The 11,956-nt window shown below is 43.1% G+C and overlaps 1 protein-coding gene across 7 annotated transcripts in view; it reads left to right on the top strand.

Moving 5' to 3' along the window:
* Window positions 1–11,956, top strand: part of wdr26a (WD repeat domain 26a) — a 173,593-nt gene that overhangs the window by 145,048 nt on the left and 16,589 nt on the right. For 4 of the 7 annotated variants that reach the window (XM_078212131.1, XM_078212129.1, XM_078212127.1 and 1 more), the window contains 2 exons: window positions 6,439–6,568; window positions 8,782–8,967. The exons of 2 other annotated variants lie outside the window; for them this stretch is intronic. In XM_078212131.1, coding sequence (XP_078068257.1) covers window positions 6,439–6,568; window positions 8,782–8,967 — 316 coding nt within the window. Of the gene's footprint in view, window positions 1–298; window positions 344–6,438; window positions 6,569–8,781; window positions 8,968–11,956 lie in introns of those variants that run through there. One more of the 7 variants, XM_078212134.1, reaches the window with a different exon arrangement.

Here is an 11,956-nt window from a genome sequence, read left to right on the forward strand (position 1 = left end):
AATCAGAAACCTGAAATTTTGTTAAAACTAATACAAGAAGCTTATTGACTAAGGTTGAAGAATTCTGATTTTTGATTAGGACAAAATTTGCTGGACTTTGTTTTATTGAAAGTAGACTTGACTCAGCTGCTTTGGGTCAGTTGTGATGTTGAGATTTTAAGGCTAATACGGATTGTGGGTTGAGAGCGGGAGGGAGACCTACATCTGGTAGTTTTATGACGAATCCGGAGAGCTTTTTGACCTTGGATTATAGCTCTGAATTTCTGCTTGTTTGACTCTACACTGTCTCCGTGTTTAGACCACCCCATGGAGAGGCTTGGAACAATGATGAATATACTTGTTGGGAGTGACGAACCAGATCCCCTCAAATGATCTCTCAACTTACTTCACAGTTAAAGTGAATCTTTTGACCCTTGACCACCATCTCCGTCATCTTGATTTCTTGTTTCAGGCATGGAAAGGTGTCTACGGTTAGTGATGTAAGGGTTGATGTTGCTGTAGTCTGCTTTGGAATTCAGAAGCTCAGTCTCATATAGTGACAATATGATGGATCTCTTCGTAACCTGAGAGTATTGAGGGTCTTATTGCAGTAAGCTGATTACTGCATTTCTACAATTCTTCGTAACCTGAGAGTATTGAGGGTCTTATTGTGGTGAATTGATTCTGCATCTCTCAGTTCAATGTAAAGAGAAAAGCTTGGCAGTGGTGTCCACTTATGTACGCATGATCAAAATGCAGCATTGATCAAAAAGATAGGGAAGGGAAGTCCTCAATGACTTTTATTAAACGTTACAACCTCCAGAAAGCCAGTGTGCCATCTGGCTAAATTTTGCACAACTCCACAACGTAGTGACTCTGTGAAAAAGAAAATCCATTTGAGTGAAACTGACTGAAGTAGTGGAAACCTGCGATCTAAGAAGATGGTGTGTAAACTCTCTATAGCCAGCTACACCTTACAGCTCAGTGGACATTAGTTTCAACAGATTTTCAACAATGAGAATTCTTCTACAGATTTTTGACTTTGAACTACACTGGAATGACGGCGATTCAGGAAACGGCTGGCTTATGCTATTTTCTGGCAGAAGACATCTGGTTTGTAGTTTTTTTAAAAAGGCAATTTGCCAATGTTAGGATTTAAACCAGACTGAAGTGAGCTGCTTTAATCAATTGTTGAATTTTTAAAAAGTATTTTTATGATTATGCTTCAGAAGCTCAGGTTTCCCACAGAAAACCAATGCAAGGACCTAAATAATTTATATAATTTTAGTATTACTTGCTAAAATTCCAGCGGAAAATTCAGTGTTTCATTTGTACTGAGATAATGAAGGGTTCAATAATCAAGCCTATTGCAATTCTGGCAAAACTTTCATGGTCATTAAATAATGGATTCAAGTGGGGGCTTAATAATTGCAAAAAGGTTTGTACTACCCTCATGTAAATGAGTTTATGAGGACTACTGTGTCATTTTCTAATGCAACACTGAATTGTGAATGTTTGGGGATCTTGGGAATTAATCCATATAAGGGCTCAGCAATAAATGGTGCTAATCTTGCACAATGAGCTACATTCCTTGATCTGAACTGAATTGTTAGTCTGGTTTTATGCTGCATCTACTTGCTATATCTGACTTGCAGGTGTTTTAAATGGAAAATGTGATGTTTCCCTTCATTAATCTGCAATCATATGTTCCAGTACTGAAACAAGTTATGAGTCTGACCTCTTGTATGTTCCTCTTGCATTGCCTCATTGTTGGTAGCCATGCTTTAGGCCACCTGTGCCTCCTGATCTAGAAATCTATTTTAAGCCACTTCACCTCCCTCTTTTTTAAAGGGATTTTAAAACTTTTTTGACTATTATTCTTGTAATGTTTAATTCTTTGGTTCCATGCTTATTTATTCCTGTTAAAGGAGATAGAGAGCAGATTGGATTGTGCACAATTTGTGAGCTGTTGTTTGCCCATCTGTACAGTACTACTTAATGTAGAACAGCAGCCCACAGTGTTTCATAGAGTGTACAACAAAACGTGGATATGAGAGGGTAACTCAAAGCTTGGCCAAATAAAGTAGTTGCTTTAAAAGACCTGGCAAATGGAGTATGATGTGGGAAAGCGTGAAATTGTGCATTTTGGCAGGAAGAATAAAAAAGAAGCATATTATCTAAATGGTGAGAGATTGCAGAGCTTGGAGATACAGAGAGATCTCAGGGTCTTTGTGCATGAATCACAAAAGGTTAGTATGCAGATGCAGCAAGTATGCAAGTAATTAGAAAAGCGAATAGAATGTTATTGTTTATTGTGAGGGAGTTGAATACAAAAGTCGGAGGTTATGTTTCAGTTAGAAGTTTAACAACACCAGGTTAAAGTCCAACAGGTTTATTTGGTAGCAAAAGCCACACAAGCTTGTGTGGCTTTTGCTACCAAATAAACCTGTTGGACTTTAACCTGGTGTTGTTAAACTTCTTACTGTGTTTACCCCAGTCCAACGCCGGCATCTCCACATCATGTTTTAGTTATACAGAGCTCTAGCGAGACCACATCTGGATTATTGTGTGCAGTATTGCTCTGCTTAAGGAAAGATGTAAGTGCATTAGAAACAGTTTGGAGGTGGTTTACGAGACGCATACTAGTAAAGAGTGGGTTGTCTTATGGAGAAAAGTTGGCGAGGTTAGGTTTATATCCACTAGAGTTTAAAAGAGTAAGAGGTGTCTTGATCAAAACCTTTAAGATCCTGAGGGGTATTGACAGGGTGGATGTGGAGAATCTAGAACTAGTGGTCACTGTTTGAAAATAAGGGGTCGTTCATTTAAGATGGAGATGAGGAGGATTTTTTTACCCTGAAGTTTGAGGGTCTTTGGAACCCCTTCAAAACGATGAAAGCAGAGTCTGAATATTTTTAAGGCAGAGGTAAATAGCTCTTGATGAGCAATGGGATGAAAGGTTATTGGGGGAGGTGGGAACATGGAGTTGAGGTTACAATCCGATCAGCCTTATTGAATGGTGGAGCAAGCTTGAAGGGTCAAGTGGCCTGTGCCTCCTAATTTGTATGTTGGTAAAAAGATCTTAAATATGTGGTAGCAGGTGGAAATAAGTATTGCTGCCTTTAAAAGACTGTAGACTAGGAACGCAACCAAACGATATCAGAATTTGGAAGAGACATGGGTGCATCATAGTTGATTACACCCAAATCTACTTGGCCACAGAGAGTCAGTTTGATTAAATGGTTAAACCCACCGATGGAAAAATTGTCAGCCAATGGCAAGCACTCAAACTGTACTAAGGGCGGCGGTGGTCTGAGCTTTTATAACTGAATGTGGAGTGTTTATCTGTGTAAATGCTATAAATTCAGAATATTCAAAATCAAAGATACTGGGAAAGTGCAGGTCTGTCTGCATCTGGAAAGATAACGCACAGGGTTAATGTCAACCAGAAATATGAATCTTTTCAGCTGCTCTCTGAACCAAGAAGATACTTCGATTAAATTAATATTCGACCATCTGGATATCATTACTTCATATTGTCCGGAACAATTGAATGTTAATTACATGTATTTATTTCAAAGGCTATTTAGAATAAAGTAAGACAGACGAACTTAGGGCCTTAATGCTTACGAGGAATTTGGATGTGGTTGCAGTGACAGAGACTTGGTTGAAAGAGGGACAGAACTGGCAACTGAATATTCCGGGGTACAAGTGTTTTAGGTGAAACAGAGGAGGGGCCAAAAGAGGTGGGGGAGTAGCAGTATTAGTTAGAGAGCATATTACAGCGGTGCAGAGGGAGGACAAGTCAGAGGGGTCGTGTAAAGAGTCACTGTGGGTGGAGCTCAGAAACAGGAAGGGCGCAGTCACTATGTTGGGGGTATACTACAGGCCCCCCAACAGCCCAAGGGAAGTGGAAGAATGAATATGTCAGGAGATAATGGATAGGTGCAGGAAAAATAGGGTTGTTGTAGTGGGAGACTTCAGTTTCCCTGGTATAGACTGGAAATCGCGTAGAGCTGGGAGTCTGAATGGGGAGGAATTTGTAAAATGCATACAGGAAGGTTCTTTGGAGCAATATGTAGATAGCCTGACAAGAGAGGGGGCTATACTGGACCTAGTACCGGGGAATGAGCCCAGTCAGGTCTTCAAAGTTTCGGTAGGGGAACATGTGGCAAATAGTGACCACAACTGTTAGCTTTAGGATAGTGATGGAAAAGGATGAGTGGTGTCCCAAGGGTAAGGTGTTGGATTGGGGAAGGCTAACTTTAGTGGGATTAGGCAGAAATTGGCAGCTGTTGATTGGGAGAGGTTGTTTGAGGGTAAATCCACATCTGGCATGTGGGAGTCTTTTAAGGAACAGTTGTTAGGGCTGCAGGATAGGCATGTGCCTGTAAAAAAGAAGGGTAGGATTCGAGAACCGTGGATAACCAGGGAAATTGAGGGATTGGTCAAAAAGAAAAGAGAGGCGTACGTTCGGTCCAGGCAACTAAAAACGGAGGGAGCTCTGGAGGAGTACAAAGAATGTAGGAAAGAACTCAAACAAGGAATTAGAAGGGCAAAAAGGGGTCACGAAATGTCCTTGGCAGACAGGATTAAGGAGAATCCCAAGGCATTTTATTCATACGTTAGGAACAAAAGGGTTGTCAGGGAAAAAATTGGACCTCTTGGGGACAAAAGTGAGGAATTATGCTTGGAGCCCAAAGAAGTAGGGGAGATCCTAAATGAATACTTTGCGTCGGTATTCACAAAGGAGAGGGATGTGTTGACTGGGAGTGTCTTGGAGGGGAGTGTTGACCCGTTAGCGAAAATCTCCATTACAAGGGAGGAAGTGTTAGGTTTTTTAGGGAATATAAAGACTGACAAATCCCCAGGGCCTGATGCAATCTATCCAAGACTGCTCAGGGAGACGAGAGATGAAATCGCTGGGTCTCTGACGCAAATCTTTGTCTCGTCACTGGACACAGGTGAGGTCCCAGAGGATTGGAGGATAGCTAATATGGTCCCGTTATTTAAGAAGGGTAGGAAGGATAACCTGGGAAATTATAGGCCGGTGAGCTTGACGTCCGTGGTAGGGAAGTTGTTGGAGAGGATTCTTAGAGATAGGATGTATGCGCATTTAGAAGGGAATAAACTCATTAACGATGGTCAGCATGGTTTTGTGAGAGGGAGGTCATGCCTCACTAACCTGGTGGAGTTTTTTGAAGAAGTGACTAGAATGGTTGACGAGGGAAGGGCCATGGATGTCGTCTATATAGACTTTAGTAAAGCGTTTGACAAAGTCCCTCATGGTAGGTTGGTGCAAAAGGTTGGATCTCATGGGATAAAGGGGGAGGTGGCTAGATGGGTGGAGAACTGGCTTGGTCACAGAAGACAGAGGGTGGTAGTGGAAGGGTCTTTTTCCGGCTGGATGCCTGTGACTAGTGGTGTTCCGCAGGGCTCTGTATTGGGACCTCTGCTGTTTGTGATTTATATAAACGATCTGGAAGAAGGTGTAACTGGGGTGATCAGTAAGTTTGCGGACGACTCGAAAATGGCTGGACTTGCAGATAGTGAGGAACATTGTCAGAGGCTACAGAAGGATATAGATAGGCTGGAAATTTGGGCAAAGAAATGGCAGATGGAGTTCAATCCAGATAAATGCGAAGTGATGCATTTTGGTAGAGCTAATGTAGGGGGGAGCTATACGATAAATGGCAGAACCATAAAGGGTGTAGATACGCAGAGGGACCTGGGTGTGCAAGTCCACAGATCCTTGAAGGTGACGTCACAGGTGGAGAAGGTAGTGAATAGGGCATATGGCATGCTTGCCTTTATAGGACGTGGCATAGAGTATAAAAGTTGGGGTCTGATGTTGCAGTTGTATAGAACGTTGGTTCGGCCGCATTTGGAATACTGCGCCCAGTTCTGGTCGCCACACTACCAGAAGGACATGGAGGCTTTGGAGAGAGTGCAGAGAAGGTTTACCAGGATGTTGCCTGGTATGGAAGGGCTTAGTTATGAGGAGAGATTGGTTAAACTGGGGTTGTTCTCACTGGAAAGACGGAGGATGAGGGGTGACCTAATAGAGGTGTATAAAATTATGAAAGGCATAGATAGGGTGAACGGTGGGAAGCTATTTCCCACGTCGGTGGTGACGTTCACAAGGGGTCATAGGTTCAAGGTGAGGGGGGGGGAGGTTTAACACGGATATCAGAAGGACATATTTTGCACAGAGGGTGGTGGGGGCCTGGAATGCGCTGCCAGGCAAGGTGGTGGAGGCGGACACACTGGGAACGTTTAAGACTTATCTAGATAGCCATATGAATGGAGTGGGAATGGAGGGATACAAAAGAATGGTCTAGTTTGGACCAGGGAGAGGCGCGGGCTTTGAGGGCCGAAGGGCCTGTTCCTGTGCTGTTTTGTTCTTTGTACAATAGAAAGCCTAAAATTCCATCTGACTGTCTCTCTCTCTCTCTCTGCCAGGGAGTCCATCTATGGGATTTACAGGACCGTGTTTTAGTGAGAAAGTATCAAGGTGTCACACAAGGATTTTACACAATTCATTCATGTTTTGGGGGCAACAATGAAGACTTTATAGCCAGTGGCAGTGAAGGTAAGAAGCAGGGGTACACAGCATCATAGATGTCTACAGTATAGAAGCAAATTCATTCAGTCCACAGATAGCAAGAGCTACCCCACTTGGCTCTGTTTGCCTGTCCTTGGTGGTTTGATATGGGTGATGGAGGGGGAAATGTTCACTAAATGCCCACGTTCTTGGCATCTTATTAGCAGAAACCCACCATTTACTTGAGCCATAGAAAATTGCAGTAAATACAGAGGCATGTATCAACAGTATTTCCTCCTTCACGTGGACCTACCTCCAACAGTCTTTTCAAAGAACAGTACAGCACAGGAACAGGCCCTTCAGCCCACCAAGTCTGTGCCGACACAGATGCCTCTCTCATCTAATATTTTCTTGCATCTTCGTGGTCCATATCCCTCTATTCCCTGCCTATTCAGTATCTATGATGTGGAGATAGAAACATAGAAAAACTACAGCACAATACAGGCCCTTCAGCCCACAAAGTTGTGCCGAACATGTCCCTACCTTAGCGATTACTAGGCTTACCTATAACCCTCTATCTTACCAAGTTCCATGTACTTATCTAAAAGTCTCTTAAAAGACCCTATCGAGTCCACCACTGTTGCTGGCAGCCCATTCCACGCACCCACCACCCTCTGAGTGAAAAACTTACCCCTGACATCTCCTCTGTACCTACTCCCCAGCACCTTAAACCTGTGTCCTCTTGTGGCAACCATTTCAGCCCTGGGAAAAAGCCTCTGACTATCCAGCATTGGACTGGGGTAAGCACAGTAAGAAGTCTCACAACACCAGGTTAAAGTCCAACAGGTTTATTTGGTAGCACAAACCTTCGGAGCACTGCCTCTTCAGGTGAGCACTGATCATCACCTGATGAAGGGGCAGTGCTCCGAATGCTTGTGGCTTGTGCTACCAAATAACCTGTTGGACTTTAACCTGGTGTTGTGAGACTCACTGTATTCAGTATCTATCCAGATGCCTCTTGAATGTTATTGAATTTGCTTCCATCACCACCTCCGGCAGCACGTTACAGGCATTCACCACCACCTGTGAAAAACTTTCCCCTTGCATCTCTTTTAAACTTCCCCCCCTCTCACTTCCAACCTATGCCCCCGAGCAATTGACCCTTCGACCCTGGGAAAAAGACTCTGACTATCCATTCTACCCGAGCCTTGTAAACCTCTATCAGGTCCCCCCTCATCCTCTGACGCTCCAATGAAAACAATCCAAGTTTGTTCAACCTTTCTTCATAGTCCATATCCTCCAAACCAGGCAACATCCTGGTAAATCATTTCTGCACCCGTTCCAATGCATCAACATCCTTCCGGTGGTGCGGCGACCAGAATTGTACACAATTTCAGCAGTGACTATATATAATTTTGTGGTCTACCTTTTCTATTTAGCACCAGATTTTGCTAACTTTGAGTTAAAAATATTTGAGATAAATTTCATCAGTTCCTCATTGGTCTTGCCAAATCTTGGGGCAAAGAGGGGCAAGTTTGGAGTCTGTTCCTAGCTCTTTGTAGCTTAAAGCTTTCCCTGTTTGGGGAACCAGCTAGACCCCGAGTCATTATTGTGCAGAAGGAGGCCATTCAGCCCATCATGTCTATGATGGCTTTGGTAAAGCAATCTCATCAGTCCCATTTGCCTACTCTGTCTCTTATCCTTCAAATTTATTTCCTTCAAGTTCCCATCCAATTTCCTTTTGAAAGCATGAATTGTCTCTGCTTCCTTGTAGGTAGAGTTCCAGGTCATTACTACTCACTCCACAAAAATGTTTTTCTCATTCCCCCCCCCCCCCCCCCCCCAACCCCTCATCTCTCTCTCAGCATAGTGAGGTGAGATCTTCTTCCACAACCTATCTCCTAATTCTCTGTATTTGCTGGCATCGGGTGTGTTGATTTTGGAGGTGACAAGGGGGGAAACCAAAATCTTCCACAGTGTGAGAAATTACCCGCGTTATCCTGCACCAAGCTGCACCTAATACTGGTGCCTATCTACCTGCCTAAAGGCCCCTCGCAAATGGTTGAGTGGGAGTGACTGAGAACAGAAAGTAGACAACTGCCTGACCCCTCAGTCTGGGCCTTTAATGAAAAAGTGCTAATTTACAAGTACAGTAATTTATAAAATTACCATTTAAATTAATTTGCTTATGAATTATGGATTGAATTGATGGGCTGCAACAGAATGTTGTAATTTGTATGCTAATGGAAAATTTTTTGTAGATCACAAGGTTTATATTTGGCACAAGCGGAGTGAATTGCCAATAGCAGAACTGACAGGACACACTCGTACAGTAAATTGCGTAAGCTGGAACCCGCAAGTCCCGTCCATGATGGCTAGCGCTTCAGATGATGGTACAGTCAGGATATGGGGACCAGCGCCTTTATTAAACAACCAGGAGTCTGAAGGTGATAAGTTAAATTAATTACTACTGTTGACAATCTGTTAGAAAGCTAGCTGGAAAAGTAAACAAAGTCTAATGTAAAGAGGCTGCAAAAGTTTATGGAATATTTGAATGACTGAATGAAAAGGTGACAGATGGAGTTTAATATGGGGAAGCATGACGTTATCCACCTTGGTAGGAAGAATTTTTTTTTTAAAAGGCGAGAGACTAATCTTGGTATTCAGAGGGATTTGAATATCCTCGCACACGAATCATCGGAGGTTATCATGAAGGTACAGCAAATAATTATGAAGGCAAATAGTATTTTAGCCTTTGTTGCATTTTTTTGGAGTACTTAAAGTTTTGCTGCAATGATCTAGATTTTGATGAGACTACACTTAAAGTTAAGTTTTGGTTTTCTTGGCTAAGTTAGGGTATGCTTGCCTTGTACAAGATTTGATTCCCAGAGATTAAGCCAAACGTGCAGTCTGTGGGTTAGATAGGGTACAGAAGATTCAGCCATGCTCTTACTCAACGGCAGAGTAAGCTTGATGGGCCAATTGCCAACTGCTTTTCCTGTTCCTTAGTTACAACTTTTGAATTGTGGGCACGGTAAGATGAAAACCCAAAGTCAACTAAGTACAAGATAAAACTGAACTCTATTCTGTGAACACCTCAATTCTATAGAGCCTTGGGATTCAACTTAGGAATTTATGAAACTTAAAGACGAGCATTACACCCTGCAGAAATTGTTTACACTAATTTAGGTGCGTCTTTTCTGCATTAAAGGTGCTATAGAAATGCTGATTTTTGGTGTGATTTCTAAATCAAAAGCAGTACAAATTCTTATCAAGTTGTGAGCCTACATAACCAAAATGTTTATGCTTTGTCCGTAGATTTCCGTGTTAATTTCAGGCCCCTGCTACCTCACTGAGGTCCCATTTCCCCCACCCTCCTCCCAGTTCACTCCCCGAGGCCCCGCTCCCTCCCCGAGGCCCAGCTTTCCCCTCTGTCTCCGCAGCCTGTACCTTTTTTCAGATTATATAGTTCAAGCTGGCCTGAAATCTCCCACGGAACCTGGTTTGGAAACCCTTGCTCTAGTTGAAAAGCGGCTAGCATGAGTATAAAAGGCTGCCTTGTGTCATTTCTGTAATTCCAAGTCCATGTGTTGGCATATCCAGTTTGGTGAAGTGAGTTATGTAGCTTATGTTAATCAGCGCTACTCAAAACTAACTACTGGCATTATATATGACTACAATGTTTTAAGGGGAAACTAAATTCAAGTGTCTGTCTGATGTCATAGAGGTTTGCAGCTTGGAAACAGGCCCTTTGGCCCAACTTGTCCATGCCGCCCTTTTTTTTAAACAACTAAGCCAGTCCCAATTGTCCGTGTTTGGCCCATATCCCCCGATAGCCATCTTACTCATGTAACTGTCTAAACGCTTTTTAAAAGACAAAATTGTTCCCGCCTCTACTGCTACCTCTGGCAGCTTGTTACAGACACTCGCCACCCTCTGCGTTAAAAAACTGCCCCTCTGGACCCTTTTGTATCTCTCCCCTCTCACCATAAACCTATGCCATCTAGATTTAGACCCCTAGATCTTCGTTCTGCAATTCTGAAGGCTCTACCATTAACTGAGTAAGTCCTGCGCTGGTTCATAAGAACATAAGAGCTAGGAGCAGGAGGAGGCCATCTGGCCCCTCAAGCCTGCTCCGCCATTCAATAAGATCATGGCTGATCTTTTCGTGGACTCAGCTCCACTTACCCGGCCGCTCACCATAACCCTTACTTCCTTTACTGTTCAAAAATTTATCTATCCTTGCCTTAAAAACATTCAATGAGGTAGCCTCAACTGCTTAACTGGGCAGGGAATTCCACAGATTCACAACCCTTTGTGTGAAGAAGTTCCTCCTCAACTCAGTCCTAAATCTGCTTCCCCTTATTTTGAGGCTATGCCCCCTAGTTCTAGTTTCACCTGCCAGTGGAAACAACTTCCCTGTTTCTATCTTATCTATTCCCTTCATAATCTTTTATGTTTTATAAGTTCTCCCCTCATTCTTCTGAATTCCAATGAGTATAACCCCAGTCTACTCAGTCTCTCCTCATAAGCCAACCCTCTCAACTCCAGAATCAACCTAGTGAACCTCCTCTGCACCCCCTCCAGTGCCAGTATATCCTTTCTCAAGTAAGGAGAGCAAAACTGTATACAGTACCCCAGGTGTGGCCTCACCAGCACCTTATACAGCTGCAACATAATCTCGCTGTTTTTAAACTCCATCCCTCTGGCAATGAACGACAAAATTCCATTTGCCTTCTTAATTACCTGCTGCAGCTGCAAACCAACTCCTTGTGATTCTTGCACAAGGACACCCAAGTCCCTCTGCACAGCAGCATGCTGCAATTTTTTACCATTTAAATAATAGTCCATTTTGCTGTTATTCCTACCAGAATGGATGACCTCACATTTACCAACATTGTACTCCATCTGCCAGACCCTCGCCCACTCACTTGACTATCTGTATCCCTTTGCAGACTTTCAGCGTCCTCTGCACACTTTGCTCTGCCACTCATCTTAGTGTCATCTGCGAATTTTGACACACTGCACTTGGTCCCCAACTCCAAATCATCTATGTAAATCGTAAACAATTGCGGTTCCAACACTGATCCCTGAGGCACACCACTAGTCACTGATCGTCAACCAGAAAAACACCCATTTACCCCCACTCTTTGCTTTCTGTTAGTTAACCAATCCTCTATCCATGCTAATACATTACTCGTAACACCTTGCACCTTTATCTCATGCAGCAGTCTTTGGTGCAGCACCTTGTCAAATGCCTTCTGGAAATCCAGTTACACCACATCCACTGGTTCCCCATTGTCCACTACGCATGTAATGTTCTCAAAGAATTCCACCAAATTAGTCAAACATGACCTGCCCATGTCTAGCTATTTCTTCCTTGATAGAGTCAAGCATTTTCCCTACTACAGAAGTTAAGCTTACCGTCCTATAGTT

The sequence above is a fragment of the Mustelus asterias genome, chromosome 5 (genome assembly GCF_964213995.1).
Source record: "Mustelus asterias chromosome 5, sMusAst1.hap1.1, whole genome shotgun sequence".
In the NCBI taxonomy this organism is placed as follows: domain Eukaryota; kingdom Metazoa; phylum Chordata; class Chondrichthyes; order Carcharhiniformes; family Triakidae; genus Mustelus; species Mustelus asterias.